General features: G+C 43.7%; 1 protein-coding gene across 3 annotated transcripts in view; it reads right to left on the minus strand.

Annotated features, from left to right (window-relative positions):
- FAM124A (family with sequence similarity 124 member A) overlaps positions 1 to 22,939 on the minus strand; it is a 58,057-nt gene that overhangs the window by 34,877 nt on the left and 241 nt on the right. Inside the window, exon 1 of one of the 3 annotated variants that reach the window (XM_075262960.1) lies at positions 14,117 to 14,217. The exons of 1 other annotated variant lie outside the window; for it this stretch is intronic. In XM_075262960.1, the coding sequence (XP_075119061.1) occupies positions 14,117 to 14,150 (34 nt within the window). In that variant the 5' untranslated portion in view covers positions 14,151 to 14,217. Of the gene's footprint in view, positions 1 to 14,116; positions 14,218 to 22,939 lie in introns of those variants that run through there. One more of the 3 variants, XM_075262958.1, reaches the window with a different exon arrangement.

Here is a 22,939-nt window from a genome sequence, read left to right on the forward strand (position 1 = left end):
GTTCACTGTACTCCAATGGCCTCCACAGTCACCAGATCTCAATCTAATAGAGTATCTTTGGGATGTGGTGGAACGGGAGATTCGCATCATGGATGTGCAGCCGACAAATCTGCGGCAACTGTGTGATGCCATCATGTCAATATGGACCAAAATCTCTGAGGAATGCTTCCAGCACCTTGTTGAATCTATGCCACGAAGAATTGAGGCAGTTCTGAAGGCAAAAGGGGGTCCAACCCGTTACTAGCATGGTGTACCTAATAAAGTGGCCGGTGAGTGTATATATAACAATTAATATACCATTGCAAAGTATTGGGAGATCTCCCCTTACCAAAGTCAGATATATTCTTTGCAGGCACTCCCTTGCCGCAAGCCAGTCAGTAATGGTTTTGTATGGGACAGAAAACTGCATCCACTGATCTAACTTCTTACTCAATTTTTTTTTTTTTTTAGGCCTCACGCACACGACTTTTGTTTTCTTCCACAATTGCAGATGAAAACACAGGCCCATTTATTTGTATCGGCCCATACATAGGGCCATAGTTTTTGCAGTCATGTGTCCATGCCACATGGCCCTGAAATCAAGCAGGTCCCCAGTATAATAATAGTGTTTGTGGGGCCGTGGCCTCACTTATCAATCCCACCTCCTGCTCACAGTGACGGCGGCTGTGAGCAGGAGCCAGGATTGGTAAGTAAACGGGGCCCGTAACGTCCACTAATGTCCCGGCCCTGTGGCAGCCGCTACAGTGGCTACCCTGGCAGTTACGCCCCTGGGTGCAAGTGTTTTAGAAATCTCATTCTCAGATTGGCATAAAAAAAACATTACTAACCTTATTCATCTGATTTTTCTCTGGCATACGTTTAGGCTAAAGCCCCACACATAAAACCCAGCAAAACACAATAAAATACGCATTATATTTCTCATTGGGCTTATGCTGTGTTTAGCTCTGCTATTTCCCTTCCCCTATTAAATCTATAGATATAACACCTTCAATTCCACAGCTAAAATTGACATGCTGCATTTTTCAAAAATGCTGATTTTATTTATTAATAATAATAATAATAATAATAATAATAATAATGATAATGTAGCTTTTCTGCGGTTCTTTTCCCCACAATGTGTGGACGCAATTAACCAGAAACTCACTGACTTTTCTGCTGCTGTGTTTTTTCTCAACGTGGGGCCTTACACAAAAAAACCAAAAAACCCTACAAGACAAAAAAGTGAATGTACTTACCCTGTTTCCCCGAAAATAAGACCCCCCCTTCACCTTCTGGATCACATACAACCAGCAATCATGCCGGCGCTCCGCTAAGGAAGCATCAGCATGACTGCCGATTGTTCCCCACTCCAGCCGCTGCATAAGACATCCCCCAAAAATAAGAAAGGTCATATATTTCGTTAGATAATTAATTATAAGAGACTGTCTTATTTTCGGGGAAACAGGGTATTACTATTGCTGCAGCTCCTATATCTGCAGCTCCAGCATTTCTGCATCTTTGTAACCTGACATAACACCATGTGATTCCGGCCACGTCATGATGGATTTAACAGGTGGTTTTTGCTTTTTTTGCAGTTTTCTGTTGTACTAGTTGCTTGGCTTTTTGCTAGGACACGACACCACATATAAGTATATATTAATAGCACACCGTACATACACTGCGTAGCGCCAAGTATACATACGAGTAATCTCGTAGCTGTCCGAAGTAAAGGAAGAAAATAAGCTGACGTCCTGGACAATAAGCAGCTCTGTCTATTTCAGAGCGGAGTGAGATCACTGGCTAGTGAATAATAAATCTAGCATGTGTTTTCCTAGAAGCTCTATGCGCTGCGCCCAGAGATGTAAACTAATTGGCTTATTTGTTCTTCTTTGTCGCCGGTCTTAGAGCGTTCCCTCATTATTCGGACACTATTTTGGTCTGGTAATCTGCCTTAGGGTTTCACCAGCTGAAGACATGTGGCAGCTTGAGAGTATTTCCTAATGAAAGCGGACGGAGGGGTTCCGCATGTAAATGAAGTATTGTCGCCAAATAATGGCTAGATTAAAAATGGCCGGTCGCATAAGATGAATGCGGTAGTGTCCGAGAAAACCAGAAACGAAGGGTCTGCTGCGATGTAAATACGAGGCCCGTAAAAAAACGCAGAATTTATGTCTATAAGATGGTGTCAATGAACGTGAAGCAGCTGGAAAACATTTAACCCCTATGCACGGCAATCCATTTATCATCCCCTGCGCATTACAGACTGGGGTATATTGTGCTAGCCAAATGTCGCAGTCCATCCATAGGAGCGGATTCGGTCTCACAAGTGAGAGGGGCTTTCTGTCCACTTTTCCAATAATTAGCAGCAGATGGCTGGGAGGTCAATGCCTCGGTAATGGCCTAAAATAACAGACGTGTAGAACAAAGAGCAGATCTGCGCTGCGTGAAATTAAGGAAAATCATCTGCGGGCTCAAGAAGTCACTCGGGAGTGAAATAATATTGTGTGTACGGGCTCGGAAACCGTCATCTGGAAACTAGTTATCCAATTAGTGTGTAAATCAGAAAGCGAAAGAAGTAAATCAGACATCTTTTTCCGATATGATGTCATATATACAGCAAAGAGATTCCAACTACAATGAAAAGCCTTGCCAAAGCATTTAAAGGGAACTCACGGCCAGCACCGGTGCTCTAAGAATAGGCTCGTCTTAGGGAACGGATAATGTTTCTGCAATTATAGAAATATAGAACATGCTTTATATACATGAATAGTAGAGGCAAATTATATATATATATATATATATATATATATATATATATATATATATATATATATCCCAGCTTCTGATAAGACCAGGTCTGTTATCTCTCTATGTAAACACTCAGCTAACCCCCAGTCCATTCTTGTACATGCATTTGCATATTATCTGATCTGCGCAAGGCAGTGCTGACACACTGGATGGGAAAACCCCTTTAATCCAAATTGGCAGTTTGCTACTATTAAACATGCTGGGGAAAAAGAAAATCTAATTTGTTGCAAAATTCTAAAACAATGACAGCTATGAACAGAGTTCTCCTCAAGCGGACCTGAGGGGGATCATCGACGCTAACAACACACTCATTATATGGTGTCACAGAGAACTGCTGAGATGCCGAAACAATCACGGGCACAGTGCGAGGAATGAGTTCAGCGGCAGGCCAGTTTGACAGCTGCCGAAACGCCGGAGCAGGCGGATCATCAACGCCAACAACACGCTCATTATATGGCGTCCCAGCGAGCTGCTGAAACAATCACAGGCACGGCGTGAGGAACAAGTTCAGCAGAAGGACAGCTTAAGAGCTGCCGAAAGGCCGGAGCAGGCAAACCATTGACGGCAGCAATTTGCGGAATATAGGCGGATCATTGACACCAACAACCCGCAGACAAAGTCACAGGCAGAGGCTAGTAAGAAGTGTATATTCCCTCCAAATTTCCAGGAGTCATCTATATCCTATAAGAACACACAAACACCCATCACCAGAAACTGCTGCCCAAAAATCATGTGTTTACCTGTCTCAGTGGTGAGGACAATTGTGATACAGTCAGTTCTCAGCTAAAAATATATACAATTTGTTGCCAATGAAATGTAAAGTAGTGACTATACATCATATATAAGACATGTGGCGAGGGGTTATTTAGGTGCTGGAGAACAGCAAGTCCCAGCAAATAGCTAATTCCCAGCAGCTGGAGGCCCCAGGGATGCTTCCCCTCTGCTCTTATATAAACACTGTCATCTACACAGAGGAATAGCAGGGTCCGCACTCTTTGAAGGAAGCAAAACAAACACTTCATGTTAATCCACAGTTGCAAAAGTAAATGGAGAGCGCAGCTGTATTAAGTGTAATATCTAAAGGGGTTGTCCAAGTACAGACAGACCTAGCGAAAATATCAGGCAAAGCGTGCGCCGGGCCAGGGTGCCATGCTGCAGTGCTCAGTTTTTATCATTTAACTTTTTCTTAATTTTGTCTTTTCTGTTGCAGAAATATTACATGACAAGGTCTTACTTTTTTTGCTATTTTTCTATATTATTATTTTTGTCTTCCCTTGGCAGTGGCAATTTGTAGGTTTATGCACAGTACTATTTTGGTATTACACAGCTAGAGATGAGCGAGTAGTGGAATATTCGATACTGGTTTTGAGTAGCCGCTAAATATTTGACCGAATATCGAATCCCATTATACTCTATGGGGGAAAAAATGCTCGTTTCAGGGGAAACCACAATTCGACTCAGGAGGGTCACCAAGTCCACAATGACACCCCAGCAAATGATGCCAACACCTCTGGAATACAACTGGGACAGCAGGGGAAGCATGTCTGGGGGCATCTAACATGCCCAAGTCCCAGGATTACCTCACTATCACACCCTATCAACTACACACTCCAAACTCAATATGGAAAATGGAAAAATACTTAGAAACCTTGGTACTATTCCGTTATCGGGCCAGCAGCAGCGCAGTTCAGCAGCAGCTTTCGGGACAGCAGTTCAGCAGCGGGAATTACAATGACATCCGAGGACTGCTGGCCCGATGCTTGTGCCCAGTAACCAGTACATCGATGACCCCCCTCCCCCATCCTTCTCCTCCTGCCAGTGCTGCCCCCCAGCTCTCCTTACATCTTCCCCGTACCCTCTCCCCGCCACACGACTAGGCCTCACCTCAGCGCTAGTACCGAGACCGAAAGGAAAGACACCGGGGCTCAATCCAGGCCCTGACAAGAAACACGCCGACTATAGGAACGGTGAGCTACAGCGAGCCGGAGGGACAAACTTTCTGCAGCGTCCGGCGGCTATCTAGTAGCATTCATTGCTCAAGATTTACGGTGAGGCCTATTACAGGGAGAGGGTACGGGGCAGATGTAAGAAGAGCTGGGGGGCAGCACTGGAAGGAAGAGGAGGATGAGGGCATCGATCGATGTACTGCCTACTACACACAAGCACGGCCTCTATCATCGGGCCAGCATCGGCTTAGTCATGTGGCGGGGAGAGGGTACGGGGTAGATGTAAGGAGAGCTGGGGGGCAGCACTGGAAGGAGGAGGAGATGGAGGGGGGGTCATTGATGTACTGGCTACTGGGCACAAGCATCGGGCCAGCAGTCCTCGGATGTCATTGTAATTCCCGCTGCTGAACTGAACTGCTGTCCCGAAAGCTGGTGCTGAAATGCGCTGCTGCTGGCCCGATAACGGAATAGTACCGAAACCTTCTTTCCTCTACATTAGTATGGACAGAAAGCAAATTTTAAGCTAAAGAAACATTAGCATGCACCCCTTTAAATCACGCTGCCAATGACAACCACAGATGGCATAGGCAATGGGAAATCCAACAGTACCCACCCTTAACTGTCATTGTGTGTGTGTGTGTGTGTGTGTGTGTGTGTGAGATGTGGTGAGACCTTCCAAAAATTACTTTTCTGGTCCTTAACGTGAGCCCTTCCAGATCAAGTTAGAGTCCCTTAAAGAGGACCTTTCACCATTTTGCCCACAGGCAGTTCTATATACTGCCAGAAAGCTGACAGTGCGCTGAGTTCAGCGCACTGTCGGCTTTCCCGATCTGGGCCCGGTGTGAAGAGCTTACGGCCCGGTACCGTAGCTCTTCTATGGTCAGAAGGGAGTTTCTGACAGTTAGCCATAGACGTCCTTCTTCACAGAACAGCCAATCGCGCTGTGCTGTGAGAGCCGGGAGGAACGCCCCCTCCCTCTGCTCGCAGTACTCGTCCATAGACGAGCATTATCAGGGAGGGAGGGGGCGTTCCTCCCGGCTCTCACAGCACAGCGCGATTGGCTGTTCTGTGAAGAAGGACGTCTCTGGCTAAACAAGGACAAGAAAGGTCATCTTTAAACATGGAATCGGGAACAATAAACTCTATTAGATCTACTCTATTAGACACCCTAGCAGGCCAAATATAAAAAATACTGCATGCCATCAATCAATATAAGGGTCATGGCCGCAAAATAACGCGGCATATACGATCCAGGCTCCCATTGAAATCAATGGGAGCATTTACGGCGTGCAAAGTCTCACACACCGTATATGTGCCACATCGCGCGGCACATTACTCCGTGTGAATGGACCCTAAATCTGAGCAGCAATCACATGACTGGCTATTATTCCATTGTATAATTATTCAACCTAAAAATGACTGCTGGCCGGCCACTCGCCCCCTTATGTAAACCGGAATCAGTAGCGGTTAGCAATGGAAACTGCAAAAGAGAAGAAACGATAAGCGAATTATAAAAAAAAAAAAAAATAACGTACAATTATTGCAACATATTAATTCCTGTATGATCAATAAAGACTTTGTGAATGGTCGGACAGCGCTTGCGTTACCAGTCCATCTGCCCACTCTTTCCGTCCTTTTAAAAGAAAACAGAATATGGCGTGTAATCCTCATCATTTAGTCAGACTTGTGCTACAACATCTGTCCTGAGAGTGTAACGCACATTATCACTCTACAATCCCCATCATGGGAATCCCCAAACACTGTCATCAGCAAGCAGGGTGGTCCTGAGCCCCTCTATATACAGTGTGTGATAGAAGAAGAATGTAACAGTGTTTATCCTCAGCACGTCCTGGAGTTTTATGTCTGATGGTCGCCTGCTATTGGGTGCCGGCAGGGCATGCTATCAATCACTGTCGCCCTGTGGTCCCTTACTAGCAATTGAGTACATTTCACTCCAATAAATAAACCATCCACTAAGTAGTATTTATGGGCTATACGCCATCCCTCAACCAGATACACATGATATATGTCACCTCCAAGCTGTATACAACAAACCACACAAAGTATTTCTAGAGTCGGCAGTGGTCACCGGCTCGGATTTATTATTGTGATTATGGCTAGACGCTGGCGTGCACATGGTGCATCTTTGGCTCATCTTGTTTGAGCTAAAATTTTTTACTTTCTCGATGTATGGGTGTGGCTTCTCTGAGAAGGGGTGTGGCTGAAAAGCACCAAAATTATGCCGTAAAATTCTGCCAAAAAATTAAAGGCAACTAAAAAGTTGTATAAACATAGTCTAAAGATACACAAGATTTATCATCCGGTATCAGTCACTGTGATAAACCTGGTGTAGTTTAGTTTGCCTTGTTTTGCTTTGTGGTGACTAACGCTATCTGATTACAGACGGATCTCTGGAGATGCCTACTACACTAGTGGTGGATACCGCTAACAACAGATGAAATTGAGGTAGGGTTCACACTACCATTGGTGCCGCTCAGAAGGTGTCCGTTTAAAAAAAACCAAAAAACGGACACCTATCATAACGGACACAAACGGACAGTAACTGATGGATCGGTTAGTCCTGCGCTACTCACCGTTTACTGCTGGATCGTACAGACTTTTAGACCATAACCCCTGTGTCCATAGGGCCATAGAAGATTATTCAGCCAAAATGTTCATACGTATGATCAGAATGCTTGAATTCTTCAATATTACATGGACAACGGGTAGGGACCCGATCCAGGCACCTGCATAACAATAGGACCGAGTGCCGCATACAAATTGTAATACTGTAATACTGTCTGACAATACACTGTGATTTTGCTGAGTGAGACGATTATCCAGGATTCACACTAACAAAAGACTACATTTCTCCCATTAGATTCAAGTGAATTTCCAGTGTTCTATACAGTACATTCACGTCACAAGTCAGGTCAGACGGTGAGATCAGGAAAAGGAGAAAAAGACACCGCAGAAGGCGGCTCAGTGGTAGCACTGTCCCCTCGCAGCCCTGGAGTCGTAGGTCAGAGCATTTTCTCCACTACCTGCTTCTCCACTGTTATATATGAAAAACTTACCACACTACTCACCATATTACACCTCGCCACATCATCCGTAATCTTACTACTATCCTGCCCCTATCCCACCGCCTCAACCCAACTCTAACCAGAGGTTTCTTCCTTTACAGCATCTTGAAGAAGTCATCTCTTGACAATTTCTTACTCCTGTACATCGATTCCCCAATCTCTAAACCTATATATCACAGAGCTCAGCTCCTCTCCCTCTATCATATAACCCTATATATCACTGAGCTCAGCTTCTCTCCTCTATCATATAACCCTATATATCACTGAGCTCAGCTTCTCTCCTCTATCATATAACCCTATATACCACAGAGCTCAGCTCCTCTCCCTCTATCATATAACCCTATATATCACTGAGCTCAGCTTCTCTCCTCTATCATATAACCCTATATATCACAGAGCTCAGCTTCTCTCCTCTATCATATAACCCTATATATCACAGAGCTCAGCTTCTCTCCTCTACCATATACCCCTATATATCACAGAGCTCAGCTTCTCTCCTCTATCATATAACCCTATATATCACAGAGCTCAGCTTCTCTCCTCTATCATATAACCCTATATATCACAGGGCTCAGCTTCTCTCCTCTATCATATAACCCTATATATCACAGAGCTCAACTTCTCTCCTCTATCATATAACCCTATATATCACTGAGCTCAGCTTCTCTCCTCTATCATATAACCCTATATACCACAGAGCTCAGCTCCTCTCCCTCTATCATATAACCCCATATACCACAGAGCTCAGCTTCTCTCCTCTACCATATACCCCTATATATCACAAAGCTCAGCTTCTCTCCTCTATCATATAACTCTATATATCACAGAGCTCAGCTTCTCTCCCTCTATCATATAACTCTATATATCACAGAGCTCAGCTTCTCTCCCTCTATCATATAACTCTATATATCACAGAGCTCAGCTTCTCTCCCTCTATCATATCCTATTAATATTATAAATGTGAAAGTTTGTGAGTTTGTGGGTTTGTATGTTTGGATGTTTGCATGTTCGGATGTTTGTTCCTCAATCACGGAAAAACCGCTCCACCGATTTGGCTGAAATTTTCCACAAACATAGTTAATACACCCGATTAAACAATAGGCTACTTTTCGTCACAATAGCGCACATACGTTTGTGCCAGGACCCCCACAAAACCCAAACTCACACCACCATCTCTTCAATCTCACACACTTTGGACCATAGCAAGTCACAAAATTCATATTGCCCTCTACAGCTTAGCCCCTAACCCCACACAATCACATTTACATATACTTTACCACTTTGCCCCTCACCTTAACGATACTCCAGGAGGCGCTCTTTAACGCTCCGGAGCAGCCATGTTTGCCGACCCCCACCGCTCTGACAATCCCCGACACCCCCCACCCATGTCAATACCCCTAGGCGGTCTAATAAATGCAAAAAAAAAAAGTTTAAAAAACAGTAAAAAAAATATAAAAAAAGAAATAAAAAGGATTAAAAATTCAAATCACCCCCCTTTCCCTAGAACACATATAAAAGTAGTTAAAAACTGTGAAACACATACATGTTAGGTATCCCTGTGTCTGAAATCGCCCGCTCTACAAAGCTATACAAATATTTTTCCTGTTCGGTAAACGCCGTAGCGGGAAAAATGGTCAAAAGTGCCAAACCGCCATTTTTTCACTGTTTTGATTCTGATAAAAATTTGAATAAAAAGTGATCAAAGCAATAACATTTCCCGAAAATGGTAGAACTACAAAGTACACCCGGTCCCGCAAAAAAAGACGCCCTATACATCCCCGTACACACACGTATAAAAAAGTTACGGCTGTCGGAATATGGCGACTTTTCAAAAAATAATTTTTTAACACAGTTTTGGATTTTTTTTTTTAAGGGGTCAAAATGTAAATAAAACCATATAAATTTGGTATCCCTGGAACTGTACCAAAACACAGAATACAGGAGACATGTCATTTTGGTTGTACAGTGCACGCCGTAAAACCAAAGCCCGTAAGAAAGTCGCAGAAATGCATTTTTTCTTCAAATCCGCCCCATTCTGAATTTTTTCCCTGCTTCCCAGTACATTATATAGAATAATTAATGGTGGCATCATGAAGAAAAATTGGTCCCAGGAAAAATTAAGACCTCATATGGCTCTGGGAGCGGAGAAATAAAAAAGTTATGGGGTTTAGAAGGAGGGGAGTCAAAAACGAAAATCAAAAAATGCCATCGGCGGGAAAGGGTTAACTTCAAATACTTCTGTCCCAAAGTCACTATGTAAAGTTTCTCACAACACCGTATATATAGCAGCTCAAATACAAAGTAACTTCAACACAAAAGTCTCACGTATTGTCTGAATTACAGCAAAAACAAGATAGAAAGTTACATTTCATATCCCATACCTTATACACAGTACGAAAACCTTACCCATGCCTACAATCACCGCAGACGAAGTCGCGGGTACCAGCTAGTAACCTATATATCACAGAGCTCAGCTTCTCTCCTCTATCATATAACCCTATATACGGTATCACAGAGCTCAGCTCCTCTCCCTCTATCATATAACCCTATATATTACAGAGCTCAGCTTCTCTCCTCTATCATATAACCCTATATATCACAGAGCTCAGCTTCTCTCCTCTATCATATAACCCTATATATCACAGAGATCAGCTCCTCTCCCTCTATCATATAACCCTATATATCACAGAGCTCAGCTCCTCTCCCTCTATCATATAAGGGTGCATGCACACTACGTAACGCCGGGCGTGTATGAGAGCCGTACACGCCGGCGTTACAGCAGGGCTGCCGAACACTTCCCATTCACTTCAATGGGAGCGCTCGTAACAGCGGCGTTTACGAGCGCTCCCATTGAAGTGAATGGGAAGTGTTCGGCAGCCCTGCTGTAACGCCGGCGTGTACGGCTCTCATACACGCCCGGCGTTACGTAGTGTGCATGCACCCTAACCCTATATATCACAGAGCTCAGCTTCTCTCCCTCTATCATATAACCCTATATATTACAGAGCTCAGCTTCTCTCCCTCTATCATATAACCTATATATCACAGAGCTCAGCTCCTCTCCCTCTATCATATAACCCTATATATCACAGAGCTCAGCTTCTCTCCTCTATCATATAACCCTATATATCACAGAGCTCAGCTTCTCTCCCTCTATCATATAACCCTATATATTACAGAGCTCAGCTTCTCTCCCTCTATCATATAACCTATATATCACAGAGCTCAGCTCCTCTCCCTCTATCATATAACCCTATATATCACAGAGCTCAGCTTCTCTCCTCTATCATATAACCCTATATATCACAGAGCTCAGCTCCTCTCCCTCTATCATATAACCCTATATATCACAGAGCTCAGCTTCTCTCCTCTATCATATAACCCTATATATTACAGAGCTCAGCTTCTCTCCTCTATCATATAACCCTATATATCACAGAGCTCAGCTCCTCTCCCGCTATCATATAACCCTATATATCACAGAGCTCAGCTTCTCTCCTCTATCATATAACCCTATATATTACAGAGCTCAGCTTCTCTCCTCTATCATATAACCCTATATATCACAGAGCTCAGCTTCTCTCCTCTATCATATAACCCTATATATCACAGAGCTCAGCTTCTCTACTCTATCATACTTTGCTCTCAGGGGAGCAGAAATCACCTGACAGGTTCATTTAAACACCTATACGCTGAGGCCCCACATCGCAAAAATTTTTGTTGTTGCAGATTTTGCTTTGTGGATTGAGCAGAAGGAAGAAGTATAAGAAATTTCTATATTTTTCCGATTCCTTTTGCAGCCACTTTTGACTGTGGGTCTAAAAACTGCAGAAAAATCTGCAATAAAAAAAAATGCTTTTCTGCAATGTGGGTCCTTAGCCTTACAGCTTGACCACACACCTATTTTGAGAAAGACAAATAAACAAAAAACTACACAGGTGCAGGTCTGTGTGTTGGCAGCGTAAAGTCCAAGAAAATCTTGCATAGCACAGTGGCATGTAGAAAGTTATCATGATCAAATAAAATGGACACCCCCTCCCCTTTCCCAGCACCTACTGCACCCAAAAACTCCGACCATTTTCATTTTTGAAATTTTCCAGTAGCTGCTGCATTCCCCCCCCCCCCCCCGGCTTATACTCGAGTCAATAAGTTTTCCCAGTTTTTTTGTGGTAAAATTAGAGGCCTCGGCTTATATTCGGGTTGGCTTATACTTGAGTATATATGGTAAATGGAAAGGCTATTCATCCCTTTAGTATATTTAGCAGGGTTCCTTAGGCTGGACGACCCTCTGACAACCCAATACAGGGGCATTAGCGTGTATTATTGCTCCCAAAGCCTCACAATGTGTATATATTATATTTAATATTAGACTAGAGATCTATATACGTAATACAGCAATGTACACTGATCCACATGGGAATATAACAATATGAGCACAATCCTCAGCCTGGTGTCAGCAGTGGTAATACCTTCCAGTTTCCCTAGTGATGCTGCACAATACAGGTGCCGAGGGATTAACATTACTGAGTTATGTTAATCTGGAAGAAAACACCACTCACCAGCACTATGTAAGAACTGTGATATAATCTCCATATTATCCGCTATCCCCTGACATACACTAAAGGCCACTCCAACAGTGGGTTCCTGCACTATAACACTATGGCGACAACTTTCCCACACTTGCCCAATTTGGATTCTGCCTCCACAAAAGGATCCGACATCATAGAGGGTTACACAGAGCCACATTCTTCTCTGCTGGCACACGGGGGCCGCACATGTCTCTGAGGATGACCCAACGTGACGGCTGACACAAATCCTACCTGACTGGTGACAGAGAAGACGCCAAAGAGCGGAATAAAAAAAATCCAAAGATCAGAGGATCATGGATTGTATGAGCAGCAGGAGCTATGTGACATGTCAGTGGTGCACGGGGTACTGCACAGTGTGCACTGGAGGGTAACACGTGAAGGAGAAACACAGAAGGTCCACATGGAAAAGGTCCCTGCAAGATACAAGAGCTATATGGCAGAGCCTCAGTATAGAGGGAGCTCTCTGTGTGATGGGGAACAGGATTTAGGAGCTGCACATCACCGAGCCCATATGTGCCAATATATTATGTGCTATATTCAATATTATTAAATAGCCTGAATATAGATGTATATATATATATATATATATTTATCGCACAGCAAACCCATATTCAATACATAGATTTTTTGCTAAACAGAGAAGTGCATCATTCCTATACCTATAACCTATTACATGTCACTATCTAGTCCATACACCTAAATAACCCTTATATGGATCTCTAGTCGATTCATTGCAGGTTTGTACACATCTATCCATCTCTAGCCACACCTACCCATATCTATCTACACTTATCTCCATCCATCCATCTTTCCAGAAATAAGATTTGTTTATTTATTTTTTTTAAAGGGGGTTTAATAGTGATTGTAAAATAAGAGTAAATAAAGAAACATCTATTTTCCCCATTACTGAACTGCTGACAACATTTCTGCATCTGGATATTTAGCTATTTCCGGCAGACATGCACCCCTGGCTGATTCCAGTGACAACCCCTTACAGAAACCTGAAGCGAACCTTTTAGAATAATATTATACTTTGTTACTGACATCAAAAAAATGAAATAAAACAAGTAACATCTACAGCTGTCTGTGCGTCATATCAGCGGGGAGGGAGACTCCGGCCGTGTACTCAGTCTTCTGTCCACAGTGCAAATGCACAACATGTACCAGCAACAATATAGATACAGAGCAAAAGATCATAATATAATACACAGCATGCCATACACCGGGATATGTTACATAGCAGCAAATCCATGTAACCATGTGTGATACATGTAAGCATGGGCATGTAGTGATGGTGTGATACATGTAAGCGTGTACATATTGCCATGTATGATGCACTTGTGATACATGGAAGCATGGGCATGTAGTGATGGTGTGATACATGGAAGCATGTACATATACTCATGTATTACAAGTGTATCAGACATGTAAGACTAGACATGTAGTTATATCTGCTGCATGTGTGATGTTACCTGTAATAGTTTGATACATGTCTAACTTCACATACTTGCTCCATGTGTTACACGATGCAGTCACATGTATGACATATGACAAAGTGTAATACAAGTCCTGCCTGTGAAGTGATACAGCCATGCAGATACTGCCATACACTCCATGTAGGTGACATGTGTCAGGTACATGTGGGTGCAGCACATCCTTGGGGACCCCGGACTATGTGCAGAGTTGCGGGCTGTCACTTTGCACCTACCCCCCGGTCTCAGCTCCCGAGTCCTCGCAGTCATCCTCTCCGGTCTTCTCCATGTCAGGAGTCAGGGAGCCATAGCCCTCCGTGCCGTGTGCCTGCACTCAGTAACCGGAGCCCTCCAGCCCCGGCTCTCCCTCCTTCCCTGCCCAGGCTATCTCCGCCTTCTGACCTCTCCTTTCTTCTCCCTTCAGGTCTCTGCTTCTCCTGGATGAAGCCGCCCCTAGCAGCCCCCAGCCCCGCCTCCCCCCATCCTTTGTATCGGCCAGTGAATGAGCTCGCTCGTCTCCATCCTCTGTCACCAGCGGCAGCTACCACTCTATGGCTGACAGGGGGGTTCTAGGGGCGGGACGGCAACCGAGGTGTTTGTGGAGAAGTGACCCTGTGAACTTCTGAGGAACTTGTGGGCTCTAGGCAGGCCCGGGGCTAGACAAGGAGGCCCCTGATAAGAGGGAAGGTGTTAGTGACTGTAGGCTGGATGTCCTGCCTTACTGCCAGGTGTCTGCAGAGCCCATCTGGGTAGTGATATAGATGTCTGCAGAATTAGGCTAGGGCTACGCGGTGACCTTGTGTCATGTGACCTAAAATTTTTGTACGATATGTCTGGGACTTACCGTATTTTAGAGTTGTGATTTACGCCAAGTTCACGTTAGTCACGGACAGAGGAAAAGAACAACGATTAGGCGGACCACTAAGACCGCCATTACACACGGTGACACCCGCACGCACCCCATTGCAAAACTGAATCCGGTAAACAAAAAAGCCATGAGTGCAGGAGTTTTTTATCCACCGATTTCAGGCGGACATGGCAACAGAGACTCCGGCCCTTAGGCTCGGTTCACATTTGCGCCTTGCTCACCTTCATTCATATCCGCCGGGGGACCCAAATGACGGAGAGCCCGTCCGCTAAAACAGTGAACCTCACAGACTACCGGCGCCCGGTCTCCGCCTTGCAGATGTCCGTTTCCTGCCCGAGAAACTGGACTTCAGCTTTCAAACCCATTCATTTGAATGGGTTTGCAAAGTGTCCGCCCGTGAGCATCTTCTGCCTCTCTGCGGCAAAACCGTTTTTTTTAACCGGACACAAAGTCGGACATGCAGGACTTTCGCTGCGGAGACCAGAAGACGCTCACCGGTGGACACTGAATGTCAGGTTTCCGTCTCCTGTCGGCAGAAGACGGAAACCCTTAAAGTGGAGATCTGGTGTGAACCCACCCTAAAACCAGCAGAGAGAAATGTCCTCTGCTGATTTTCGGCGGAATCTACCAAGGAGTCTCTGAGGGAGACTCCAACACAGATGTGAACGAAGCTCTAGCTGTAAAAAAAGTGACAATCCCAAGCCAGCAGGTTTGGTTATTTACTGACAGTCGTGTTCGGTCATATTTAGCAACATTTCAGATTATTTTTGTACAGTAGAAATTCCTGGTGAAAGGCAAAACCCAATCTGCAAATTCACCTTACATTCTGCAATGTAAAATGACCCCTTTTGATCAGGTCGCTGGCCATGACTCTTTTTTGCGGCATGACCAGAGAGTCCAGTGGTCCAGGAGGTCGCCCCTGTTTATGGGAGCCTCCGAGAAGTTGCGGGAGAGTTGGCAAGAATGTGTTAGGTCAGCCACATTAACAATAATCAGATGTGATGTCACAATGTAACACTGCAGCACAACGAAAAAGTCACTGCGCAGATTTAACCTTGAGGCTGTGGACCCATGTGGCGTGAACAGTCCCTGCAAAGTAGATTCTAGCAAATTCCATCCATACATTGGCAGAATGCGGACACACTGCGATGTCCAAAACTGTTGCAGATTTGGAAATCACAGCATGTCAATTATACCTAAGGAAATGTCAGCGGTTTCCCTATAGGTATAATTGAAGCAGAAAGTTCGCAGAGGAAAGTGCTGCGGGAAAAACCACAATGCGATTCAGCAACAGTTTTTCCCATAGTGTTTTGGGTCTTTTTTGCTGCGGCCCGTTACGTGGGGCTATAGCCTAAATGTGTAATCCAGGAGCTGAACCAGCATCCTATCCCCAGGGCTGCAGATTCAGAACCTCTGGCTTCTGGAGTGGTTTACATGTCTAGTAGGCAGCTCGGTCCTCTTTCCCTGATGCTTGGCATGACATTTACTACAGGAACTGGCAGATTCACTCATCGTAATAGCAATATCAGCCCCCTACGCTGTCACTCCCACAAGGGGCTTTGTGATTACAATGAGCAAGTCTCTCAGCCCCTGTAATATTAGGCCAAGGCCCAACATAGCAAAAAGCAACCCAAACAAATTGCCTTTTTTTGGAAATCGCAGCGAGTCCCCACTGCGGTGTTTACCGCATAGTGGGCATGGGTTTCGCATAAACATAAGTAGTTTTCCCTCAATGGGTGTATCTAATGTGAGCCACTGAATAGGCGTAAACCGAGCGTGCACGTGTATGCCTAAATCAGGAGGAATTGCTGTCACAGCTATATGAAGTGTATGGGTGATTTTAGATTGGTCCTAATAGGGAAGTTCTGATAATATAATACTATTTTAATAAATATTTTTCAGGGTGATATATTTGGGGGTATTTTTCTTTTCCGTACGCAGGATACAATATCGTCCTATATGAGTAGCAAGTACTGCGCTGAATGCGGGAAATTGGATTGTGACTGAACACAAGACCGTTCGGATTGTCCCTAGATTAGGACGCATTATTCAATTAGCTTTACCATGACACATGGACGTTCACATGAGCGGCAGGTAATCCAAAGCTTTCACCAAAGATCAGCCTGCTGCAAATACAGAAATAAGAATACAAACAAGCCAATACAATCCATATACAATCCGTATCAGGAAAGGTTCTGCTATATCCTAATAGACAGTAAGGTAACAAAGCCACAGATGAAAGCATTGTGTTTGTACCCAGAGGATCAAAATGTGGATTACTAATTTACCAAAATGTCAGAACAAGAGGTAGTAAGAGAGGATTGTCTGTCTGGATACTGTTATGTATAATCTTACATTATGTAACAAATAAAGTTTATGTTCCTAAAACCTGGAATCCTTTATACCCCCTAAGGACCCGGATTCGGAAGGCCAAGGCTCTTCCAAAGGTGGGTCCATATAGAACAGGGCCTATCCTCGGTCGTGTACATGAGGCCTAAAGGACTGGTCTTTTTTGGACCATAAAGGGACTGTACTAGGTTACGCAGTTGAGCATCCATGGCGCGAACTACCCTATCCAGATGGTCCCACAAATTCTCGATTGGGTTCAAGTCCGGGGAATTTTCTGGCCAAGGGAGTACGGTAAACTCCTCCTGGTGATCCTCGAACCACGCACGTACACTGCGAACTTTATGACACATAGCATTGTCCTGCTGGTAGACGCCATTATCCTGAGGAAAAACAATCTGCATGTAGGGGTGAACATGGTCTGCAAGGATAGAGGCATACTTGTGTTGATTCATCGTTCCTTTCACAATGATGAGTGCACCCAGATGGCTGATGACACGTGCCTTCTGCCATTGGTTATTTAACGTTGACGTCAAAAGTAGGCGGTGGTGACATTAATAGGACTGGACTGTGTATAAGGGTGATGTTAGCAGCTGTCATACAATGGCACACATCAGGGTTATATATTCAGCAGATACGTTGAGAGATTTTCCAGATGTATCACTTAAAGTTAAGTTAAAATACTGTGTGAACAGAGCCTTATTTCTTCGTTATGAAATGAGCAGACTGTGTGATGTTCAATACAGCTTCATTTTCCACTTTATTTAATGTCTGTCCCCTACATTAGCCATCTGTTGTGCTCATGAGTCTTCAAGCAAAATCCCTAAAGAGGACCTTGTAATGCATTATTTAGCAGGTAAGTTCCTAGAGGAAAGCTCCTTTATTCTTTCTCTTTTTGTCTCATTAACTTTGGTTTTCATTATTCGCCATTCGCTATTTGTATTTCTTCCCTTGATATTAAAGGAAATAGTTTTATTGGTTTTCTGTTCTTTCCTACATGGCACCATTGTATTAGAAAACCCCTGACACTTTTTCCAACTACTATGACATTTTTTCATTTGCATTGCTTCTGACTTATTTCCAAAAGGCTCTATACTATTTTTCTATTCAGTAAAGTGGTGGAGAACCGTGTCAAATTCAGTCTGGTTCACCCGCCCTGTATTCACCATGCATCACTGACCTCTGTACCTGAAGCCTTCATATCACTACTGTGCAATGGCTGAACACTTGTGCGCAAAGTTTAATGCTATATTCACTACGCCTGATTTTTTTTTTTTTTTTTTTTTTTTTTCTAAATGTAGATTGTGAGCCCCACATAGAGCTCACAATGTACATTTTTCCCTATCAGTATGTCTTTTTTGGAATATGGGATGGAAATCCATGCAAACATGGGGAGAACATACAAACTCCTTGCAGATGGTTTTTTGCCCTTGGTGGGATTTGAACACCAGGACTCCAGCGCTGCAAGGCTGCAGTGCTAACCACTGAGCCACCGTGTGGCCCCTACTACGCCTGATTTTTTAACATGGTTGCATTAATTTCACATGATCGATATTTTGATGTTACGTTATCACGGACCATAAAAAGATAGGTCATGCACTATTTTTGTCCATTTTCATGGATCCTAATGTATGAGGGATCCATGAAAATGGCTGCCCCTCGGGTGCAAAACGGATATGAAAAATTTTCTATATTTTTTTTCTTGCTTTTATTTTTAGACTCCCTAGAGGGTCTTGAACCTCATAGGGTCTGATCACTAGTACAATATACTGCATTGCATTGCAGTATACTGGAAATTCTATAGAGTTCTATTACATACAGTTTATATAACAGTAGAATTATACTAAAGACAGACCCTTCAAGGTGCTCCAGGTTGTCATAATAAGAGATCACAGTTTCCCCAATTCTTGTTCTGTCACGAATATGGTCACCGCCGGTAAATAGTTACCTCGGTTATCTTTGACCAAAGCATCTAAGGATTTAATGCCCGTGATCAGAGCGGTCATTGATGACGGCATTGTTGCCAGGTCTCCAGCTTGTAATACAGCGGAGACCCAGTGATGTTGGGAAAGGGTTGAAAGAGTGGGCTTGGAGAACGTATGGTTTATTAGGTCATGTCTCTGTATTTTAACTCTACTACCAAAGATCTTGTTGGACTCTCAAGTTTTTTGTTATTATATAACTTGATGCAGGAATTTTTGATCTTTTCACAAGTGCCTTCTACTGTAGCACTATATAGCTTCAAATAGAAGCTTAGGTCTTGGAGTCAATCTTCACGTTAAGTTACCACTCCTTCCATACAGATTTCTCTAGATCAGTGGGTCTTAACCAGAGTTTGATCGAACCCTAGACCCTATGCACGGTTCATATTGTGTACCAGTAAAAAAAACATATACCTATGTCTTGAATTTTGAAGAAAAATCATATTTGATTTATCACTAAAGAAGGGTTCAGTGAATGTGCATATGGAACTGGTGGGTTCGGTACCTCAAACAAGGTGAAGAACCACTGCTCTAGATAGATGAAGGGCATGTTTTTCTGGATGGGACATTGTACTCTGTTTAAAATGAATATATAGCCTCGTGCATTATAGCTATTTCAACTCTTCCAGCTCATGTTCCTACCTCCTTCTTCAAGATGGTTAATTCACTCCAGCTTTCCTTTGTTTGAGCAGGAAAATCAGCGAGGCTAATGCAAACTTTACTCTGTTGCTCAAAGGAAACTGGAGGACTTGCTCTTCATGAACTCAAATCTTATTATGTAGTGCTCACCTATCTTGTGTTGCCCAGTGTAGACATTATACAGTTAAGGCTGGTCTTACACAACCGTATTGAATGTATGGTCCGCAATTTGCTGATCAAGATCATAGACTCCGCAGACATCCATGTCCTGCCGCACTTGCCCATAGAGTTCTATGGGCGAGTCCGTGTAGTGCCGCAATTCACCGCCATTACGGACATGTTCTATAAATTGCGGACCACGGTTGCGGCCCGGCCACACCACGGATAAAATATCCGGTGGTGTAAGAGGCCGCATTGAATATAACGTGTCCACAATTGAAAACCCTCAATTCCGGACCATTTGCAGACTTACATTACGGCCGTGTAAGACCAGCCTTAATCCTGGTCCCAAACAGAGCAGGATTTCTCTCTTATTCCATTGGGGGGTATCCATTGGTTGGAATCTATACACTTGTGACACTTGTGTTTCTATCCCACAATAGTACCCATTCTTAAGGTTACTTGAGTTTTCATGAAAAGTTGAAATATGTGCAGGATCTTGCTGGTCAACCTGTTCTAGGACTGTATAAGCCTTCATACACTGTGTACTACCAGTTTTTCTGAGCTAATAATCACATTATGGCTGAAACACATTTTATATTTGTCTCTGAGCCAGGGGGTATGTACAATGAGTAGCAGTCCGGCCCCCTCTCCCATCCATTGCTGTTCTGCCATTGTGTCAAAAGACCCTGACCCTGGTCCATTGGGTCTTTGGAGGAAACACTAGTTACGGCACTTTTTTGCCTTACATGCTGGAGATGTGGTAGAGGTAAAGGTGCTGTTCATCGATACCTTTGGTCATGCCCGCTTCTCATGTAGATAAAGCAGCCAATGCAGATTTGAGCTTAGCCTTAATCTGCCTCTCAGTTTCTTACTTTTCAAGGTATCTTCTTGCTGTTCTTGATCAGGACATCATTGTAGAGATCAAGAGGCTCAAGTCCCATACAGACGTAAGAGGATAATGGTCTGTATGGATAATGTTTAGTTTCTATGTAATGCAGATCTCACTTTAACATGCCCTGGTAATAAGAACCCTCACTGGTGCTCTGCCAGGTCAGTACTCACTACACCGGGCTGAAGAGATGCAAACACAGCGAAACGGCCGTCCTCGGTTGAGATACTGAACCTGGTAAAATCCCAGCATCATTGCGAACACAAGGCCTCTGGAAGGTCAGGCATGATGTTAAAGGGAGCGCCCCCTATAGGGGTGCATGGCTGAGGTTCTGTCTTCCTAATTACATAATGGAGGACAGACTTGCACATCCTCAGCTAGCGCCCTCTATTGGTGTGCACACACTGAGGCTCTGTCTTCCTAATTACATCATGGAAGACAGATTTGCATATTCTTCCCATGATCCCTTGCACAGTGGAGAGCTAATGGCTTAATAAGACTCCACACACCTATATGGTGGTCTCCCCCTATGGAGTGACGATATCCCCCCGGACCTGGTGCTCTGTAGTAAATGTATTGTGGACTCTCACTTGCAATGATGAAATCAATTCCAGGATCCTTGTAGAAATATCTAAGCATATTATATTTATATTAACTTTCTCTAGTAAGTGTTCACTCATAAAACTACACAAAAAGAATCCATTCTAAAAACTGCATTTAGGGCTAAAATATTTTTCAGTTATCCAGTAGGGAAAAATAATGACTTTTCCAGAGGCAAAGAATTCCCGGAATCTAGAAAACTGGAATCTAGAGACAGTGTAAGTATATTGAGAACCAATTACATAGGAATCCACTATGGGGGAGGGGGGGGGATACAGGAAAATCTGGGCTACTGAAGAAATACCTGCAGGATGGGGACTACATCATAGGCTGAGGGCTGAGAAATGGGATAAGATGAAATTTTTTGTGCTTTTTAGTGGTGAATGTCTCATACATATAGGAAATCTATAAAGGTGACAAAAGCAACGCTGTGTGACAGATGAAAGTCACTGCTGTGAAAATGCAATGGGCAACATAAGGCGACTTTGTAGCAGTGACAGATCAAAAGCCAGCGCAATGAACAATATTATTTTCATTCAGTGTGTACCTCCAACACATAAAACACCTGTACAGCCATAAAATACACAAAAATTATAGCACAGTGACACAGTTTCACCTCCTGTCAGGTCAAAAACACTGTAGCCCCAGTCTTTATGGTGCTCATAAGATTTCAAGGCTCCTGTGAGCCGTTATATAATAGTCAACCTGTCATCGCTACCAATACTTCAATGTTCAAGTTAGACCTGGTTCATATCTGCGTTCGGGCCATTCCGTTCCCCTATCTGCATGATGTATGTGGAGAGTTCAGTCCTGCAAGTAGAACTTTTCTCTCTGCATTTTTTTGTGCAGAAATCACATGGACCCCATTAGGGGTGTTTGGAGTTTACTCTCCGCGTATTCTGTGTACACTCCGCTCATTTTGTTCATTATACACGTGTAAAAATACATGTGTAAAATGTAGTTAGCCATTGAGTATAATGCGCGTCTTTTTGCAGGGAGAACATACAAACTCCTTGCATCCGTTGTACCTGGCAAGATTCGAACCCAGGACTCCAGCGCTGCAAGGCTTCAGTGCTAACCACTGAGCCACCATGTTGCCTCCCCAAATGTGGATTTTGACCCCAGCAGAGCAGCAGTGGACTAAGGTTCTTTGGCTCCAGAAAACATGGATCTGAGGACCAATCCCCTATCTATACAGAACTCATACAGGCTCATCCTCCATCTACACAAACATACTGTATGCACATCATAATATATGACATAAAATTTCATATAACATAACATCAAAATTTGGAAATAGTGGGGAAAATTCAGCGTTCCCTTTCCTGGCATGGAGGGATGATATTGAGGCACCTTTTCTTCTGCCTTGTCCATTGCATTGTGCAAATCAAGGAGAGCCAAGACGTTCACACCTTGGCCCGACAGATTTAATATAACTCACTGGGGCTATAAATGGATCCCGAGCTTGAATATTTTGCAGAAAGTACAGGTCCTTTTTAAGAGGGGCAAAATCTTTTCCTTGGCCAAATATTGCAATCCGAATAAATACCTGGATCAATGACACATTTCCAAA

Source organism: Leptodactylus fuscus, chromosome 2 (genome assembly GCF_031893055.1).
Source record: "Leptodactylus fuscus isolate aLepFus1 chromosome 2, aLepFus1.hap2, whole genome shotgun sequence".
In the NCBI taxonomy this organism is placed as follows: Eukaryota; Metazoa; Chordata; class Amphibia; order Anura; family Leptodactylidae; genus Leptodactylus; species Leptodactylus fuscus.